The sequence below is a fragment of the Rhinatrema bivittatum genome, chromosome 5 (assembly GCF_901001135.1).
Source record: "Rhinatrema bivittatum chromosome 5, aRhiBiv1.1, whole genome shotgun sequence".
Classification (NCBI taxonomy): domain Eukaryota; kingdom Metazoa; phylum Chordata; class Amphibia; order Gymnophiona; family Rhinatrematidae; genus Rhinatrema; species Rhinatrema bivittatum.
In genome coordinates, this window is record NC_042619.1 from 365,059,758 (window position 1) to 365,080,718 (window position 20,961).

At 44.4% G+C, this 20,961-nt stretch overlaps 1 protein-coding gene across 2 annotated transcripts in view; it reads right to left on the reverse strand.

The window, feature by feature from the left end:
* ATP10A (ATPase phospholipid transporting 10A (putative)) overlaps positions 1-20,961 on the reverse strand; it is a 288,904-nt gene that overhangs the window by 152,292 nt on the left and 115,651 nt on the right. Inside the window, exon 2 of one of the 2 annotated variants that reach the window (XM_029604743.1) lies at positions 19,837-20,041. In XM_029604743.1, coding sequence (XP_029460603.1) covers positions 19,837-20,041 — 205 coding nt within the window. Of the gene's footprint in view, positions 1-16,347; positions 16,419-19,836; positions 20,042-20,961 lie in introns of those variants that run through there. The other variant, XM_029604744.1, reaches the window with a different exon arrangement.

Consider the following 20,961-nt stretch of genomic DNA (forward strand, 5'->3'; position numbering starts at 1 on the left):
CCCCTTCACTCAAAATTGCTCACCTCACAAACAGAGCGAGAGCCTTCTCCATCGCCGGCCCCACCCTTTGGAACTCCCTCCCCACCGAGCTCCGACTAGAACCTTCACTTAATCAATTCAAAAAAGGAATCAAGACCTGGTTATTTAAACACGCCTATCCCAACGCCTCTCAACCCTAGCATTTGACTTCTCCTCAACACTCATTATTTCCCTCTCCCTAGTACAGTGTCCCCCCGCCCCCCTACACACCCTCCCTCCCTCACCACCCCATCCATTTTATGGCTTCCTGATATTCAGTCACCACCTCTCCTTCCCATCGCCACCACCTGCCCCCTTGTACAGTTCCTACCCCACCCCGCCTCCCCTATGCGCTTCATCCCCCACCCCGTGCTACCCCCCACTCTGTCGCCTCTTGTATATAATTAATTTATGTCCAACCTGGTTAACCACATGTAATCTCATTTAATAACTGTGGCGCCCGTTGGCTCTACAGTAAAGTTGTCACCTTTTAACTTCCTATCCTTCCTCCATCTATCATTGTAATTTCCTTTCTCAGTTGTCTGTAAACCGACTTGATGTTTTTTTTTACGAATGCCGGTATATAAAAGTTATAAATAAATAAATAAATAAATAAGCCATCATACTGTTGATGCAACTCCATCATTGCTCTCTGAGTCAATGGCAGGGGAAAAGTGGAAAAGGGGGAATTAGCTTCAGATAGAAACCAATAAGGTCAGTGAACTGTACAATCTGGGAAAACAAAGAAGCTTGGGGGTAACTTGCTGATTCGGTGGTTACTACCCTTAATCAATAAGCCCGATACTTTTGATGCAACTCCAACATTGCTCTCTGTTTCAACGGCAAGAGGTAACGGGGAATTGGACTCAGACAGCAACCAATAAAGGCTCCAGGGGTGATCTGGGTAACTATAGACCAGTGAGCCTGACTTCAATGCCGAGAAAAATAGTGGAAACTATTCTCAAGATCAAAATCGTAGAGCATATAGAAAGACATGGTTTAATGGAACACAGTCAACATGGATTTACCCAAGGGAAGTCTTGCCTAACAAATCTGCTTCATTTTTTTGAAGGGAGTTAATAAACATGTGGATAAAGGTGAACCGGTAAATGTAATGTATTTGGATTTTCAGAAGGCATTTGACAAAGTCCCTTATGAAGCTTCTAAGAAAACTAAAAAGTCATGGGATAGGAGGCGATGTCCTTTCATGGATTACAAACTGGTTAAAAGACAGGAAACAGAGAGTAGGATTAAATGGTACATTTTCTCAGTGGAAAAGGGTAAACAGTGGAGTGCCTCAGGGATCTGTACTTGGACTGGTGCTTTTCAATATATATATATAAATGATCTGGAAAGGAATACGATGAGCGAGATTATCAAATTTGCGGATGATACAAAATTATACAGAGTAGTTAAATCACAAGCGGATTGTGATATATTACAGGAGGACCTTGCAAGACTGGAAGATTTGGCATCCAAATGGCAGATGAAATTTAATGTGGACAAGTGCAAGGTGTTGCATATAGGGAAAAATAACCCTTGCTGTAGTTACACGATGTTAGGTTCCATATTAGGAGCTACCACCCAGGAAAAAGATCTAGGCATCATAGTGGATAATACTTTAACATCGTCGGCTCAGTGTGCTGCGGCAATCAAAAAAGCAAACAGAATGTTAGGAATTATTAGGAAGGGAATGGTTAATAAAACGGAAAATGTCATAATGCCTCTGTATCGCTCCATGGTGAGACCGCACCTTGAATACTGTGTACAATTCTGGTTGCCGCATCTCAAAAAAGATATAGTTGCGATGTAGAAGGTACAGAGAAGGGGATCCAAACTGATAAAGGTGATGGAACAGCTCCCCTATGAGGAAAGGCTGAAGAGGTTAGGGCTGTTCAGCTTGGAGAAGAGACGGCTGAGGGGGGATATGAGAGAGGTCTTTAAGATCATGAGAGGGCTTGAACGAGTAGATGTGAATCGGTTATTTACACTTTCGAATAATAGAAGGACTAGGGGGGCATTCCATGAAGTTAGCAAGTAGCACATTTAAGACTAATCAGAGAAAATTCTTTTTCACTCAACGTACAATAAAGCTCTGGAATTTGTTGCCAGAGGATGTGGTTAGTGCAGTTAGTGTAGCTGGGTTCAAAAAAGGTTTGGATAAGTTCTTGGAGGAGAAGTCCATTAACAGCTATTAATCAAGTTTACTTAGGGAATAGCCACTGCTATTAATTGCATCAGTAGCATGGGTTCTTCTTAGTGTTTGGGTACTTGCCAGGTTCTTATGGCCTGGATTGGCCACTGTTGGAAACAGGATGCTGGGCTTGATGGACCCTTGGTCTGACCCAGCATGGCAATTTCTTATGTTCTTATGACTGACAGTTTGGGAAACTAAGTATGGGGTGACTTGTATGGAGCGGCAGATACTACCATAAGCTTGTTGGGCAGACTGGATGGCCCATTGATCCTTTTCTGCAGTCATTTTTATGTTTATATATTTATGTTTATGCTCAAATACACACGTCATACCAATTTGCAAAGCCCACAGCGCAAATGTTTTCTTTGAAAACGATGCCACCAAAACTACCTGCACACAGTTCCACCTTTTATGGGTGCAGAAATGTTTTGTGAAATTTTATGCAAGTACTTTGGAAAATGGAAAAGTAAGTGCCTCCGTGCAAACCTCTCCCCACCCACAGGATCACCTCCTCGCTGGGTGTACTTCTGCTCATACAAAACATTTGCATGCAGGTTTACCTGCATATCGGGCAGGCAATTCTACAAAAGACTGTTTGCGCAGGTAAGTGCCAAATATTGTTTTGTAGGCCATGGAAAATACGTACTTATATGTTTCTTAAATGCCAATTGAAAGGTTTTTTTCTTTTTTCCCTCCAATGTGCAAAATAATGTGTGTAAATCAAGGCCAGAAGGCCTTATTCAAAATAATTCTCTTCAAACTTCCTTTCTGCATTACCCTAAACATAATAAAACATCAAAATTTATAACCTAAAGAAATCTCATAGGTTCTCTATCTGATGTGCATTTCTCCTCTGATTCAAGAGCATAGTCTGGGATTAAAGTCCCTATAAAAAATGTATTTATTCTCTGTTTCTTATAATATTGAGCAATGCCTGATCCTACTAGTTTTGGTTCAACAGTGCAAGTTTGTCTCAGCAAAAAAAGTGCTATGAACAATGCTCCCTATCAAACCTGTACATCCTTTTTACATAACTGCAGCATCAATACAGCTGATTTACCTGGAGAACACAATTTCTACCTGGCTTTCTGTCACCTGGGCTTTGTTCCAAACTAGGCCAAATATTGATTGCACCAGGTACGCATACAGCACGCTCATTCATGAGTGAATTTCTTATTCAAAAAGCCAGGTAATAAATCCAAATAAATTTACTGCCTGCAGCTCATTTTTCCTTTTAGGCAAGAAATAAGAGATCTTAAGGTGGTCAAACAAGTGGATAAACGGATGGCAAAATCCAGAAAGAGGCTTAGCTGCTTAGGGAGAGGAATGGACGGCAAAGAAAGGGAGGTGATATTGCCACTGTATAGGTCAATGGTGAGACCTCACTTGGAATACCATGTACCATTCTAGAGACCGCATCTTCAAAAGGATATAAACAGGTTAGACTCAGTCCAGAGGGTGGCTACTAAAATGGTCAGTGGTCTTTGCTCTAAAGCATAAGGGGATAGACTTGAAATTCTAAACACGTATTCCCTTAAGAAAAGGTGAGAAAGGGGAGATATGATAAGAGACATTTAATTATCTCTAAGATTTCCATGCACAGGAGGCGAGCCTTTCTCAACAGAAAGGAGGCTCTAGAACGAGGGTCATAGGAAAAAGGTGAATGGGGTAAACTCAGTAGTAATCTTAGGAAATATTTCTTTATAGAGAGGATAAGGATGCATGGAATGGCCTCCCAGTGGAAGAGTTAGAGGCCAAAATGGAATATGAATTCAAAAAAGCTTGGGAGGGGATCTCTGAAGGAGCCATGGAAATTGTAAGGGCTAGATAAATTGAACAGATGGATAGATTATTTATTTAACATTTTTATATACCGAACATTTGTTTATTACTTCATGTCGGTTCACAGTATGATGGGGCCAGGTCTTAATCCTAGTCCAATACAACAGATAAAACTTGACTGTATAAAATTAAAATAAAACTAACATTATAAATAAATCTTATAAGGTGTAAAAAGTACTTAAGAAAATAAAATAAAATAGAATGGGAAGCCCAGTATAAGATCTAAATTAAATATAAAACTAACTGATTAAACAAGATTACAAAATAATAAAATACAAACTTTTTTTAAAACCTGCATAAGGCCAGTAACTAAAAATAGTAATTTTCTTGTTAAACTATATATAAAAACGAAATCAATAATGGGAGAGTCAGCAGATCAGAGGATTAGCCAGTTGGAGAATAGGATTGCTCAAATAACCATGCTTTTAACATTTTTTTGAAGGAATGTATGTTTGTTTCTTGACGGATATCTAGTGGAAGTGAGTTCCAAAGTTTTGGTCCAGCCAGTGAAAGAGCAATGGACGGCCCACAAGATGGCGCCAGCCATCCATTGCTCCTACCATGTGACAGGGGCCGATCAATGGCACCGGTAGCCCCTGTGACATTGTAAGGGCAAAGGCTATCAGCGCCATTTTGAATACTGGCAGCCAACGGCCTGAGAGCAGGAGATCACTCCCGCACCCCCACTGGACCACCAGAGACTTTTGGCAAGTCTTGGAGGGGTCAGGAGGGTGGGGGGGGGGGGGGTTGTAGTTAATTAACTTTAAAGGATTGGATGGGGTTTTTTGTTTTGTTTTGTTTTGTTTTTTCCCAAAAAAAGAGAATGATAAATGTTTTCTGATCCAGGGAGTGGACAGAAATGGGCCTCCACAGACCAGAAAATGAAATGGGGACCAAAAAAAATGTTATGTCCTCCCCTAATTTGCTCCATAAGATGCACAGATGCCCAGGAACAGAGCCGGTTTTGCACACCATTATTATTTATTTTTTTTTTTTTATTTTCCTGCTCTGAATACTAGGTGCGTCTTAATGTCAGGTGCGTCTTATGGAGCGAAAAATACGGTAATGATAAACACATAATGGATTCGGACTTGGATAGGTAACCAATGTAACTCCGCCAGTACAGGGGTGATATGGTCGAATTTCCTTGAGTTGGTAAGACGACGTGTCGCTGCATTTTGCAGAAGTTGCAATGGACGAATGGCTATTGATGGCAATCCTAGAAGGAGCACATTACAATAGTCAAGTTTTGACAATTTTAAGGCCTACAGTACCATCCAAAAATCATGTGAAGTAGGGGTTTCAATTTCTTCAATATTTGGAGTTTATAGAAGCCATCTTTGACTGTGGCTCTTATAAAAGCTCTAAGATTAAGCTCGCTGTCTAAAATACAGCCTAAATCTCTGGCTTCATAATTGATTCGACAAGAAGGAAGGCATGAAGAGATCGTGAATGTAATTGTTTCTGTGATTTTGTTGCTTATGATCAGAATTTCAGTTTTAGAGTTATTAAGGGCCAAAGACATTTGAGTCAGGAGTTGCTTAATAGAGCTGAAATAAATTTCCCAAAGTTTCAGGGTATTCTGTGTTGAATCTTTTATTGGTAAGAGGATCTGGACATCGTCCGCATAAATATAATGGAATAACCTCAAGCCTGTCAAGTTTACAAAGTGGTACCATGTAAATATTGAACAGGGTTGGGGAAAGGGATGAGCCCTGAGGGACACCCAAGTTGGGTGGAACTTTAATTGATTCTGCAGCCCCTAATTTGACTTTAAAAAATCTTTTTGCGAAAAAAGTTTTGAACCAGGCTAAAGTAGTATCCTTAAGGCCAATTTCTTGAAGTCTGTCTATCATTGACTCGTAATTGATAGTATCAAAAGCAGAAGTAATATCTAGCACAATTAAAAGATAGGAATTACCGTGATCAAGCACTCTTAACATGGTGTCTAACAAAGACATGAGGAGATTAGATGGGCCATATGATTTTTTTCTGCCATCATGTTTCAATAACTATAAGTCATAAATAATATAATATAATATAACTTCAAACAGGATGTTATGGACATAAAAATGTCGCTCCTACCCATGTACCTCACCTTAACTAGATTATACCAATGCATTCCTTTTCAAAGTTTTCTATGAAAAATATACCACAAAATAATTGAAGATAAAAGCCTGCAATATTTGAGGCTGCAAAATTAAAAGAGCAACTACCATTGGCACCATATAAGGAGCTTCTAAAGATAACATATGGGAGAGCAAAATAGAATCATGCTAACCGATCATAGGTGCTCCAATACTGTGAAGCTTTGGGTTTTTCAAAAGTCAAACATAGTAACATAGTGTGATCACAGAAAAAGACCACCTGATCCATCCAATCTTCTCAGTTATTCCTGTCCACTCTGCCAAGGATACATTTATTTATTTGTATTTAGTTATAAAATTTCTATATCCCAATCTTACAGTTTTAGTGATCAAAGTGGTTTACAGCATCGTTTATACAACTTTCTTGAAAGTAACACAATGGCATAACACAAACATTTAAAAGCAGTACAGTCATTAACACATATAACAATTTTCCTAAAAAGGAAGGTTTTCAAACTCTAAAACATTTATAAACAGAAATTAAACACATTTCCAAAGGAAGCTTGTTCTATAAAATAGGCACTCTTTGTGAAAAGGCACAGGTTGAAGTTACATTTAATTGCTTCTTTCGCACCTGATATTTTTAGTCACTTTGATTAGACGAGCGGAGATTATGAAACGGGCAGTATTCTTGCACTAGATCCAGTAGATGTGGAAGACACTTCCCATGTAACACCTAGTGTACCAACGTAAAATTTTAAATTGGTCCTGTCTGGAAGAAGGAACCCCAGTAGATAAACTGTCCAGTTCTGGAACTAGAATAAGCGTAGACTGTTTAGTAGAAGTGGATTTGGAATAAACTAACATTTTTGTCTGATCAGCACAGATATTTTATGTGTTGGAGCTGAGAAGTTGATAATGGCATCTTTGCTCATTGATAGTGTCGGTGAGTGATGGCACTGAAGCTCTTAGTCTGACTCTGATAGATATAGTATCTCTCCCTATCCAGAGCAGTCTTTTCTGTCTTCCTCATTTGTACTTCACCTTCTGTCCTGGGTTAAATCACTGAGCGTACTAAAAATCTTTGCATTAATGGACCTGCACAGAAACACTGAATATTTCCCCTTCAGGTTTCTAGTTCAAATCTAGCTCGGCCTGGTAATAATTTACTCCCAGAGGAATTCTACATAAAAACTTAAAATTCTGCACACTTAATATTGGTCAAAAAAATTACTTAAAGACTGTCATGCATAATGCATATTGCGTTAATTTCAAATATAATATAGAAAAAGTTATTACTTAAAGATGCAGTATTTTAAATATTTTGAGCAGAATTTCCCTAGAAGTTCACTATATGAGTCTCTTCCAATTTCTCTCCCTACTCCCCTGGCCAGTTTCCTTTCACTTTTCCCTCTCAGGCCTCAACACCTGCTACTCGCTCCTCTCCCCCTCTAGGCTCAACCCCTTCCACTCTATTTCCATTCCCAGAGTTTGACACCTCTCTCAGTACTGCCCCTTACACAGGGTCTCTCTATCCCTCTCTCACACACACACACTCATATAGGCTTCCTCTCTCTTTCATACACATCCACACAGGCTCCCCTCTCTCTCAGGCATACACCCTTACACAGGCTACCTTACTGGCTCCCTCTCTTCCTCACACCCCCTCTACACATAGGCTCCCCTCTCTCACACACTCACACACCTCTTTCTTACACATGCACACACCCTCCCCTTTTACAAACAAGCACCCTCACATACACACAATCCCTTTTTCACACACACACACACAAGTTCCCAGTCTCTCTCATATATACACACTCCTTCACAATCTCCTCATATAGGCTCCCTCTCTCTAGCACCCACCCCCACACAAGCTCTCTCTCTCTCACCTCCAGGCTTGCAGTCTTATACACACACACACCGGGGACTGCTGCATCTTCGCCATGAGCAGGACAGCCTCCATTTGCAGCATGTGGGCTTGCTTCATCTTTGCTGTGAGCGGGACGGCCTCCGCTCACAGCACGCCAGGGCCCGCTCCTTCTTTGCCCAAATCTGCACAGAAAATGAAGTTTCTGCATAGCTGTGCAGGAGGGGAATTTTGCGTAAATTGTGCGCTCCGCAGTAGCGCAGAATTCCCAGCCACTTGAAAACTGATCACTGGACTTATGTGAAATCACTTGGTAGTCTCAATATAATTCCCAAAAGACAGGTGTCCATATCACTATAAAACAAACACTGCCACAAATCAGCACTACATGGAACAATTGCCATTCATCATCAATATGAGTACTATACTACTGCAAAGTACCATATAAATTCTAAAAGAAAATTATAGCTGTAATAAGTAACCAGCTCTGCAACACACCTATCGATAAATCTCCAGTTATATTTGCATGTCTGCTGCTCTCTTTTTTCACAGTAAGATGGTAAATTCAGCGTGCACATAGAAAAAAACACTCCTTCACAGAACATTTATATAACAAAGTTATATCTGACACTGCCACTCCTTGGAAAAAAAAAGCAGCTGATGAAATAGTAAAAGTGTTCCAAAGGCAACTAAGGAGGTGGTAGCAAAACAGTCTGCAGAGTATGACAGAAAGCGCATTCATTCCTCCTTCACAATGTGACTCCTGTTACCAGCGCTATGGCTATCTCAAACCTGATGTGCTTCCAATGCTGCTATGGTGGACTTGAGTCGAAGAACGTAGGTACAGAACCAGGAAGTACTAAAAAAGATTTTCAGAAATGGGACTGCTTGTTTACACCTAGGAAGTATATCATTCAAAACTGAGCATAGGGGGAAAAGTCACAGCCCTCTGCAAGACGTTTGAGGGTCTCTATCCATAAACCTTTGCTCGAGCCAACATAAAAACAAAAACTAGATGCTCCCTGTATTACTTTCAAATATAACACACCAATATATATTTTACCCCCAAAAAGTAAAAGTATGATCGAAAAATATACACCAAAAACTGAAAAAATTGGCTAAAAAGTTTAATTTTAGAATTCATAGCCAAAAGAAACTGGATTTCCTGAGGATATTTATAACTAGGACTATAGATCATTATAAAGAAACTTTTACTCTCCAAATTTAAAATTCCTTGATGCTGATTTACAAGCAAATAGATCTAGGTGTTCCAAGGAAAGAAGTGAAAATCATGCATGGTTATGAATCTCACAACATGCTGTGGTGAAAGTACTCTATCAGATTTAATGGCCCTTATTAAAGGATCGGCGGTGCAGGCCTGTCCTGCTCCGCTGAAGATAACATAGGAATAGCACACGATGGCGAGGAGGAAAGGTTGAGGGAGGATAGGAGTATGGGAAGCTTGGGCGGGGGGGGGGGGGGTGCAAAACGGCCAGAGGGTACAGGGATTTAAATTGCTGCACCCCAATTGGTCAGGGCTGTAGCCGGCGGGTCACGTGGCAGGTCGTCCTGCCATACTTACCCAGCTGGCTGCAGGAGAGGCTGCATGCTCAGTTGGCTGTCTGCACGATCGGGTTCTTAAAAAAAAAAAGAAGAAGAGAAAAATGTAATACTAGTTGCTCGGGCGGCTGCGTGGGCATCGATCGGGAAGCATGCTGACGCGTGGCAGAGAGCATAGGATTCAGCCGAACCTGCGCCAGCCCTCCCACCCTGTGGGAGGTTGTCGGCCAAGCGCTGCAGGTAGGGTGGCTTCCGCTTCAGCCGGAGCAGCTACATTGGAGCAGGCATGCCCTCGTTCCCCTGCGACCAGTTTGGGCGAGAGCAGCCCCGAGGTAGGCCCTATGCCGCCTCAGTCTCCCCCTATCCCTCGGGTTTATGCCGAAGACAATTGTCCCATGGATCTTTCCTTAAATGCTTCCGCAGGAGATTTCTTGTATTCCCCCATGCTTCCTCCCGGTCTTCCACCCACTCCTTCGCAGGCAGGCCGTCCGTCTACCCGGAGGGACCAAGGTGCCAGTTGGGTGGGCATCACCAAGTGGGGAAAGGCCAAAGGCAAGACCCCTATCCCAAAATGGGGCAGCAGAGGTGAGGAGCGGAATTACAGGGGGGGCATGCCCAGGGAGGGAGTCAAGCGGTAGCTTTTTTCCCAGGGGTAGTGCGACCCGGGGGAGTGGGTAGCCAGTGCCCCCCTGGCTGGATCAAAAGGCAGGACAGGCACAGAGTAGTGGACTGGGCGTTGGATCAAAGAGGGGTGCAGAGATGCACTGACCTACACACGGTGAAGTAATGCATAGAGCACGTGGGGAGTTGTGTATGCAACCGGCGAGCAACTACTGAGATCGTGCAGGTAGGCAGGTCAGTAGGATGACCACATGTCCAGAGCCTGGTCGGGAATCCAGCGTCAGAAGTGGTTTTGGCGGTTGGCCTACCTGGCAGCAGGAGGGGCAGGAAAGCGGTCCCAGAGCTTGAGCGCCTGATCTTGATTGGAGGGAGGGAAAGGATGAGGTGGGGAACGGCTGGACAATTGGCACTTGGCAAGTGGGAGGGGTAAGGGTACACGGGGTCAGTTGGAATATGGGCATGGGGATGGTTCTGCGGCCTGTCCATGTGTCTCCACAGAAGCAGCAGAGACGGAGTATCCGGGTACGTCCCGACAGGAGGCGTGGAGGGAGCGCACATGTGCAGGGTTCATGAAAGGCGGAGGACAGCGAGGACTGATTGCGGGAGGTGGAGCAGGTGAAGCGGTTGGAGGCAGTTTCTTGGGTGCAGATGCAGGTGAGTTGTTGCCTATAGGGGAGCAGTGGGTAGTGCATGCGAGCAAAAAGAAAAAGAGGTCAAGTACAGGAAGATCCGGGTCAGATACAAACTAGTCATCAACTTCCTCATCCACATCAAGTGAGTCTAAGAGGGATGGTCAGGGGGGAGGAGAGGGTCTGCGACAGGATATGGGACATCCAGTATTAGCATCGTTGACAGAGTTATGGGAAGAGGTCCCGAGGAGGTTGCGAAGGAGGGTTTGCAAAAGGAAGTATGTCAATATTTTTACGTTATTGAAGGGTAGACGGGGAGGTAGAAAGGAGAAGAAGAAGAAGAAGAGGAGGAGGAAGGAGGGTGCAGCGGGTCCTAAAGTTTCAAAGAATATTTTAAGTTGGGTCAAGGGGTTCTTCCATTTGGCCAGTGTGGTGGGGCATTTTCAGCCTACGCAGTATGGGGCAGTGTTAGCATATGGGGACAGTATATTCAGAGTGTTTAAGGATTACAAAAGTTGGGCGTAGCTCAACTACGATGAGATGTTTAGGGATAAGATGGCGGGGAATTTACATATGCCCTGGGGTACCCAGGACATCAATCTGTGGTTGACACAGATGACTAATAAGAGTGCAGGGAATACCAAAAGAGTTGGGGGAGGTGCAGCTGGTTTGGGTGCAGCAGGTGTTGTCAGTGGGAGTGGCAGTGTAAGCTCCTTTCGAGGTGCAGGGATCAGTATCAAAGTCAGAACCAGTGTCAAAGGGGTGGCAGGAGGGCAAGATGTGTGCTGGAGATTCAATAAGGCCATGCGTCTAGTCCCAGACTGTAAGTTCCGACACGCATGCCCCATGTGTAATGGAGCTCATCCCGCATCCAAGTGTGCATAGACTCAGATCACCACTCCACAAAAAGGGGAGCCAGCAGTGAGGTGCAGTTAAGAAAAGCAGAATCACCGGTGCTGTTAGCAGAGCTGCAGGGGTGGTTATAGCACTGTCCGGACTGCAATTCGGCACATTTTCTATTTCAGGGATTCAAAGAGGGTTTCACAATCCCGTATGCGGGGTCTGGGAGTGTGGGGGAGGGTGTGTAATGCCAAGTCTGTGACTAAGTTAGTGGGAATAGCAAGGGAGAAATTGGAAGCCGAGTTGAGAATGGGGAGGATGGCAGGGCCTTTTGAGAAGCCCCATTTTCGTAGGATGCATCTATCGCCATTAGTGGTTATCCCAAAGAAGGCGCCGGGCAAATACAGGCTAATCCTTAATCTTTCCTTCCCAAGTAGTGAGTCCATGAATGATTTCATTCCCAAGGACAAATGTACGGTACGCCTCATTTGATGACGCATTGGACCAAGTGAGGGGGGCGGGGCATGGATGGCAAAGGAAGACATCGAATCGGCGTTCCGGCTGTTATCGATACACCTGACTAGTGTTCCTTTACTGGAGTTTTCATTTGAAGGGCAGTATTTCATAGATCGGAGCTTGCCTTTGGGTTGCGCAGTTTCGTGTGCATAATTGAAGCTTTTAGCTCCTTTTTGCAATGGGTAATGGAGCAACACACAGGCTGTAATCAGTTGATGCATTATTTAGACGATTTTTTGTTTGTGGGAGCCGGAGAATCTAGTCAGTGTCGGGTGTAGCTAGATGGGTTCTTGGAGGTGGCCAGGCAGTTGGGCGTGCCAATCGCATTGGATAAGACGGAAGGCCCTATTAATGGGTTAACCTTTTTAGGAGCAGAGTCAGAATCTGTGGCCATGGTTTCATGATTACTTGAGGAGAAAGTTAAAAAATTGTGGGATTTAGTTGAGGACATGAGGAAGGCGACCAAGGTGACATTGCGGAGAATGCAGTCATTGATAGGGTCGTTGAATTTTGCATGTCGGGTGATTCCCATGGGGAGGGTGTTTATTCGACAGTTATCGGCAGCAACAGTGGGTATTAAATCGGAGCACCATTTTATCAGAGTAACCCGCAGGATTAAGGAGGAATTAGGGGTATGGGAGGTCTTCTTAAAATCCTTCAGTGGAGTTTTGATGATATCGGACCATGAGATCTCGAACTGGGATATACAGTTATTCTCTGTTGCAGCAGGATCCACCGGTTTTGGAATATATTTTCAGGGTCAATGATGTGCGAAACCGTGGCCAGAAGACTAGGTGGCTAGCGGCTTGACAAAAAATATTACCTTTTTAGAGTTATTCCCAGTTGGTGATTTGGGGGGACCAGCTGACTAACAGGAGGGTGGTATTTTGGTGCGACAATCTAGGGGTAGTACAAGTGATTAAGCGGTTGTCGGCACATTGCTTGAAGGTCTCGGCTTTGTTAAGGGAGTTGATAGCCAGGTGCTTAGCAAGGAACATTAGCATCAGGGGCAAGCATGTCCCAGGAGTAAAAAAATGTAATAGCTGATGCCCTTTCTTGTTTCCAATGGAAGGTTTTCCGGGTGATGGCCCCTCGGGCGAAGCTGACGGCGGAGCATTTCCTGGAGTACTTATGGAACCTAGGGAGGATGAAGAATGGAGATTGATAAGGCAGTCAGTTGCACCGGCCACATGGGCAGCATATATTGTGGGAAGAAAGGCGGTGGCTCTTTTTCTGCAGGCGGCAGGATGGAGAGGGGGCCAGTCCAGGAGGAGAGGATGGTGCAGTTTACATTGTGGGCGAAAAGTAATGGTTATTCTGTGGCAGCGGTCAAGGCACAGGTCACAGGGTTTTCCTTTTTCCAGAAGTTACGGGGATGGGGGAACCCAATGCTCAGCTTCATTGTGAAGCTGTTAGGAGGGGTGGCAGAGGAGCAAGGGGAGGGAAGGTGACACCTGCATGAAAAAGGATTTAGCGCAGATTATGATTCGATGGCCGAGTGTTAGGGTGGGTTGGTCGGACATCATTGTTCGAGTAAGCTGTAAAGAGGAGGCCCTATGGAAAAAAGGGGTTAAGAAAATGAATAGGCAAATGTGGGTAACGTGAGGAAGGGGGGTTCTGGGTCCGGCATGAATGGGCATGGGATGTCGATGTTGGCCTGTTTCAGGGGGGGGGGGGGGGGGGGCACAGTAGTGAGGTGATCCAAGGGTAGCAGTCCCGGGCCCCTTGGCAGAGGGAACCCGTCTCACCCCGTTGGTATAGGGGATTCTGGTGTAGGTTTCCCAGGCAAGGCAATGCTGTAGATGAGACAGAGTTAGATTTCTCACTGGATGGTAGCTGTAGGTTGGCGATTCCACCAGGCTGAAGTAGATGGTACAGGCACCGAGGAAGGGAGAGCAGGCCCTCGAGAAACGAGTACCTGATCCCAGTAAGGCACCTGAAATAAAGCAGAGGGCCCCCGAGGAGCGGGGGCCCAGGTTAGAGAATACCCCGAAGGGCAGAGAGAGAGCTTCCAGCTGCAGCATGGAAGCGGCAGACTAACTTAGACCGGCCGAGACCAATCCTTGCTAACTCAATGAGCTAGCAAACAAGTACAGGCTAAATACCCGGATGGCGTGACGTCACTTAAGAACATAAGAACATAAGAACTTGCCTTGCTGGGTCAGACCAAGGGTCCATCAAGCCCAGCATCCTGTTTCCAACAGAGGCCAAAACCAGGCCACAAGAACCTGGCAATTACCCAAACACTAAGAAGATCCCATGCTACTGATGCAATTAATAGTAGTGGCTATTCCTTAAGTAAAATTGATTAATAGCCATTAATGGACTTCTCCTCCAAGAACTTATCCAAACCTTTTTTGAACCCAGCTACACTAACTGCACTAACCACATCCTCTGACAACTTGAGGAGGGACGCCCCCGAGGTTCGCGCCATAGCTGGAATAAAGACGTGGGTAGCGCGCGCGCACCCTAGTAGGCCCTTGGGAGGAACATGGCGGGAGGTAACACCATAGCCATTCTGGGGATGCCGGAGAGGACGGCTTGTAGTGCGGCGGTAGCCATCTTCCCAAGGTAAGCGGGAGGAGCTGAGAAAAAGGTGAGGCATAAGGGGCGAAGCCGTCTGACCCAGATGGATGCAAGACCCGGCACATCCTGACCTCCCCCCAGGATCTTCCCATCATTAGGAGTATAGACAATAACTTCATTGGGTAAAAAACTTCCACTCCCAACCTGGTGGGGGGATGGCATTTGAAGCCAAGGAGGAGTTCTAGCTTATGGGCTCGGGGAGATGGAATCCCCACTTTCAAAAGCACCGAATGTGCGAAGCCGAGAGTCTCCGGATTGTTGCACATTCTTGGATATCAAATTCAGAAGTGGCCAGTTGAGATGTAGAGGAAGGAGTGCCAGACCCAGATGGGAGAGGTCTAAGAATCCCCTTTTTCTTTCCCACAGATAGCCAAAGAAGAAATCAAACGAAGAGAAGAAATACTCACTGCGGGGGCATAAAACAGCAAGAAGGGAAAAAAAATCCATAAGTCCCGTGCAGGTGGCTATGTGCCACAGGCCCAAGTGTTATATGGGCAGGTCAGGCGCTGCTCTTTAACATCACCAACAGCGGCTCTGGAGGAAGGAAGGCCCCAAACAGGAGCTGGTGGCAATTTGCATTTAGATGATGAATCTGCTGCCCAATTATGTAGCCAAAGAGCCTCCTGACTGCCACTCCAGAGGATAGCACCCGAAAAGACATTCTTGTCAAGCTGTACATAGCGCATGCTAGAAATGCTGTGGATAATTCTAAGCAGGCTGTTTCTGTGCTTTCTGAGAGTTGCAACAAAAGGCTTGTTAGGCTACGTGCTGCACAAATGGGGGCCTGCAAAGCCATGGACTTTGTAGAAAAGGCCTGCTCCAGAATGGGTTCAGCCTTCCTATTCTAAGGAACCTTTAAGGCGATTCCTCCGTCTATGGGAATCGTGGTCTTGCACGTCGCTGCTGAGCCCAAAGCATCAACACTGCAATTCTAAGGAGACTGATTTTCTCCTCTAGGAAAGGGGGTAAATCCTACTCATAGCCCTACTCCCTTCAAGTCCACCTTGGGGGCTATCTCATTCTGAGGGCATCATGTATCTCAGGGTGCTGTATAATGGGAATGTCTTAGGAAGTTTTCTAACTCCCTGAAGAATGGCGTCCCTTTCTGTGGGGTCTTTTGTGCTGGCCTTGCCAGAGCAGATTCTTCCTCTCCCCCCCCCCCCCCCACTCCGCGATCATAGAATCTGCTCTTGCTTGCTCTTCTCTAGCTTGAGTGGGAGGGGTGCCAACCTCCTCCTAGGTGCCTTGGTTTGGATCTTCTACACAAACAGGCAAAAGGTCCCTGCCACACTTGGGACTTGCTTTGTGCATTTCTTCCTTTGTGCATGGCAGCGGGAGGAGCTGTTTGCTGCTGTGGAGGTGTGCACTCCCCATGGTGGTGGAAGTTTACCTCCTTCAGCAGTGCCTCTACCACCACTGTATTGCTACTGCAGCCTGTGGTGCTGTGGCCTCCAACAACAACAAAAGAGAAATTCATCTTTTTTCTTTCCCTGTCAAACTTGCCCCAACCTCTGAGAACTCTGTGGTCCTCCACCAGTATCATCTCTCACCCATACTTCTCTCCCCAAAGCAAGTACTCACTGCTCCCTGGAGCACGCCGTGGTCCATCCTGTTTCTTAATTCTCAGGCCCACTCTTCTCCTTTTCTTTTTTTGTTTTTAATTTTGTTGTTCACCTATAACCAAGACGGGGAGGACAAGGGGAGGAAGAGGCTTTGAGAATTCTTTTTTTCTCTTTTTTTTTCCAAATACTGGAACAAAAAAGCCTCTCTTTTCTGATTCACCTAGTAAGCTTGGGAACCACCTAGAGATCCTTCAGAATCCTGGGGAACTCAACCAGGGAACCTCTGGGAGATATGCTCCCACTGGGAAGATCAGCCCCTAAGGACTGTTGTCCCAGGAGCACAAAAGGCTCAGCCAGGCTAGGGATGAACCTAGGCTCTAGGAGCATTTACTAACAGTCTTTGTGTGTCCACAGTTGCAGGAGACAGAGACTACTGGCAACTATCTAGGACCACACTTCCCTTATAGCCCAGAGTGATGTCATAAGAGATATGTCCTCTGTCTCCATCAGCCGTGAAGGGGGAAATCCCCACATGTAAGGATTGTCTAGGAGGAAGAATAGGAACAAATGATTTCAAGGTAGCAAAAGACAGTGCAACAAGGCAGTAGCCAGAGTCAGCGGCATGCTAGGGTGCATAGGGAAAGACATAACTAGTAGAAAGAAAAAAAAAAGACATGATTAAGCTATTGTACAAGTCATTGGTGAGACCATCACTGGAACAATGCATACAATTCTGGAGGCTGTTATCTCCAGAAGGACATAGACCAGACTGAGGCAATCCAGAGAAGGTCTACCAAAATGATACAGGATCTACAATTAAAGCCCTATGAAATGCGATTGAAGGATCTAAATATGCATATCCTAGACAGGGGAGAAGAGACATGGAAGATATTTAGAAACATTCAAGTACCTGAAAGGTATTAATGAATAGAAGTGATGGATGCCTAGAATGGCCACTCAAGAGGTGGTGGAGAGAAAAAAATCAGTACTAGGAATGGTAAAAATCAGCAACCATATTTTCTGTTTTGAAAACCATCATACAGCATGAAAGTCATGTGTTCCATGTACACATACCGTACTAGAATTCTAAAGAGTTTGGATCTAATATAGATGAAAGGCTTATATAAAGTGCAAGCTTTACTTAGATTTTGGAAAACTATCAGTTTATGTACATGAGAACATAAAATTTGTCATACTGGGTCAGACCAAGGATCCATCAAGCCCAATATCTTGTTTCCAACAGTGGTCAATTCAGGTCACAAATACCTGGCAGAATACCAAATATTAGAGAGATCCCATGCTGCTCTCAGGGATAAGCAGTGGCTTTACCCATGTGTACCTGGTTAATAACAGTTTATGGACTTTTCCTCCAGGATTTGTCTAAACATTTTTTAAAACCCAGCTGCTGTATGCTAATTGCTTTTACCACACCCACCAGCAAATATCTCCAGAGCGTAATTGTGCTTTGAGTTGAAAAAAATATTTTCTCTGATTTGTTTTAAATGTTCTACTTAGTAACTTCGTGTACGCGCATATCTCCTGGTATACACACAAGTGAAAGCCCCCAGAATAGAGGCAGGGCATAGGCATTCCAGGACTTTAACATGAAATATGCGCATAAATATTAACGCGAGGTCCCCTGTCGCATAACTTTACTATTGCTATGGATGGCATGTAAATAAAACAAAAAACAAAAAAACAAAACTAGGCTAGTCAGTGGGGAAAGGGAGACTAATAACCTAGGGGGAACTGGAAGTCCTATCCTTAACTGGCAAGCTGGTAATGGCGTTGGCCATTTATGCACTAGAGGTGGCATTTGCGCATACATGAGAACGTTCTTCTAAACTTATGCGCACGTATTCGCGTGCATGTTATAAAATGGCTGTGTCCTTTGGCGCAAGCCGGTATATGCGTGTATATAAGCGCCCGCGCACCAGTATCAAAGTTACCATCTTAGCCGGATAAGTCTAACTGGCTAAGTTTAGCTTTGCTCTATGGGGCATCTAAACTTACACATACACTTATGCAGCTAACTCCAAATATCGATAGTTAGCCATATAAGTTATACAGCTAACTCAGTCCACCCCGATCCGCAAAGCACATGCCTAGTTTTTGTGCACGTAACTTTTAGCCGTATAAGGGATTTATACGGCTAAGTGGCAGCTGCTGAACGTAGGGGCATATTCAATGGCTGCTACTTAGCTGCTTAAGTCCCGCTTATTTGGCTAAAAAGCGCTGAACGTGCTTTTAATGTTGGACCTTGTATTTTTTAAGAGAGTAAAACAACCGATTCACATTTACCTGTTCCTCTGCACTCATGATTTTATAAACCTCTATCATATCCCCTCCCATCAGCTGACTCTTCTCTAAGATGAAAAGCCCTAACCTCTTTAGCCTTTCCATCCCTTTTATCATTTTGGTTGCCCTTCTCTGTACCTTCTCCATTTCAGCTACCGTATATCTTTTTTGAGATGTGGTGACCAGAACTGAACACAGTACCCTAGGTGTGGCGTCACCATGGAGCGATGCAGTTATATTGACATTCTCCATTTTGACTGGTGCTGCATGTTGAGCTGAGGATTTCATAATATTATCCACGGTGACGCGCAGGATCATTTTCCTAATATGGAATCTAGCATTGTACAACTGGTTGGGATTACTTTTCCCCATGTGCATCACTCTGCACTTGTACATACAGCAATTGCAATAACTCTATGCAAGCAGCATAGTAATTCTGGAAGAGTACTACCAGTCATGAGAAGGTCTGTACAGAAAGTAACGAAGGCATTTGCACTCCCTCATCTGATTACAGAAGATATATTATTGTATAATTCCCAACTAAGGGCACCACCCATTTCAAATATTTAGCTCAACTCTCAGGTCATGTTTTGCTACATGTAAAGCTCAGAGAACATGGAGAAAAATATTTAGCAAAAAGACCGACTCCCTGAAAGATAATAAACAAGGAAAACAGAGGAAATATTGTTTCAAGAGAACAAAAAAAAAATGTTTATAAATCACAGGAGTTGAACAATCTGATTATTCCCTGACCTGGAAAGTACAGACTTTGATGGGAACACAATCTTGATAGCAAGGTCCACACGGTGCCAGAAAAAGCACAGTACACTGGACCAGCAAAATCAGGGAACTGCAGTGGGCTCGGGGGTCAGATGTCCCTTTCTGTGGGCTCAGGACAGCTGACGTTTTTCATAGGCCACACTAACATAAAAGCAAGGACATTTATCTTTGTGGCAGAGTCTATGAGAAAAGGGGCTATCAATTTTAGAAAATGTAAAAATCTTTACTCTTTTTCCACATTTTGTTGTCTACATCAATGGCAAGATACAGAGGTTTCTGCTATCAGAATTAGGGCTTTTGGTTTTCAGGAATTATATTTTCCAGTCCCCGATGCTCAACAGGGGCTCACTGTTACAGCGGAACCAACCTCCGTGGCCGTGCAGCTTTTACCTTTACTCATATGTCAGTGAAAGGCAGCAGGCTCTCTTACCAGTTCTAGGAATCCCCGTACTACTTGTCTTTGCTTTAAGTTGGTTTCCCCATCGAGGTTGGCAGTTTCTATGTGACAAAGTCCATCAGGGTCACTAGATGAGAGCAGCAGAATGTCAGCAGGAATGATTTCATTGCAACGAAGCTGAACAAAGTCTCCAACCTGCACTGCTTTCCAGTATTGCTCCACATACTTCCTCTCGTTCCTGAAATAAGGCAACAGAAAACAATAAAACATTTTTCCATGTAAATACCCTGAAAATCACAGCCGATAACCAAATAGTTCATCTAAGAAAAAACAGAGTTTGAGAGCTTAGCCCATTCCTGTGCTTTTGGGCCAACAAGAGCCGTGGGACTTGCACCTTCAGCCTTTAAGAAGAGAGAGAAGAGGATGCCGATGATCAAAAGGGACCCTGTCTCTCTGGTTCTTAAGTCAAAGCAGTGGCGTTGCAAGGGTCTCCGGCACCCAGGGACCAATACATTTATAGCCTCCTCCGCGCCCTCCACCACCTTCCTACTTGAAGAATGCTTTAAGGTCAAAGAAACAGCAGACATTTCAAACAGCAGCCTCTTCCCACCTGCGTATGGCTGAAAAATGAAAAGAGAGGTCCCCGAGCAGCCCCCTACAGCCCGGCACCCCTCCCCCCTTTGCTACGCCCCCCCCCCCCCCCCAGTCAAAGGAATCAGGGCAGGTGACAAATGTCTGCAGAAGAGAGGTCAAAGGATCTCCAAGAGCAGATGCTCTGTGGGAATGCCAGTAAGTATAAGCAGAAAAATGAACGTATACCTGAAAACCTAATCTATTAAAGCGGCACACCAAGCTTAACAATGTGACTTGTGTCATACAACCATTTCAAGGGAAAAAAAAATCAGAAAGCTCAAGTATTTTAATTAGAGCTCTTGGTTTTATGACTGAATTTTGGGATCTTTGGCAGCACAGCAGGCAGGTGTAACTGGGTAGACATACTGGACCAAATGGTTCTTATATGCTAATATTTTCTCTGTCTCCATGTCTTATGATCTATAGTTTGGGGTTTTTTTTTTACTTTTCTTTAAACTTAATTTTGATAAAGAACAAATTGCAAGATTTATGTGCACACTGCTACTTTAACCAGGCTTACGATCT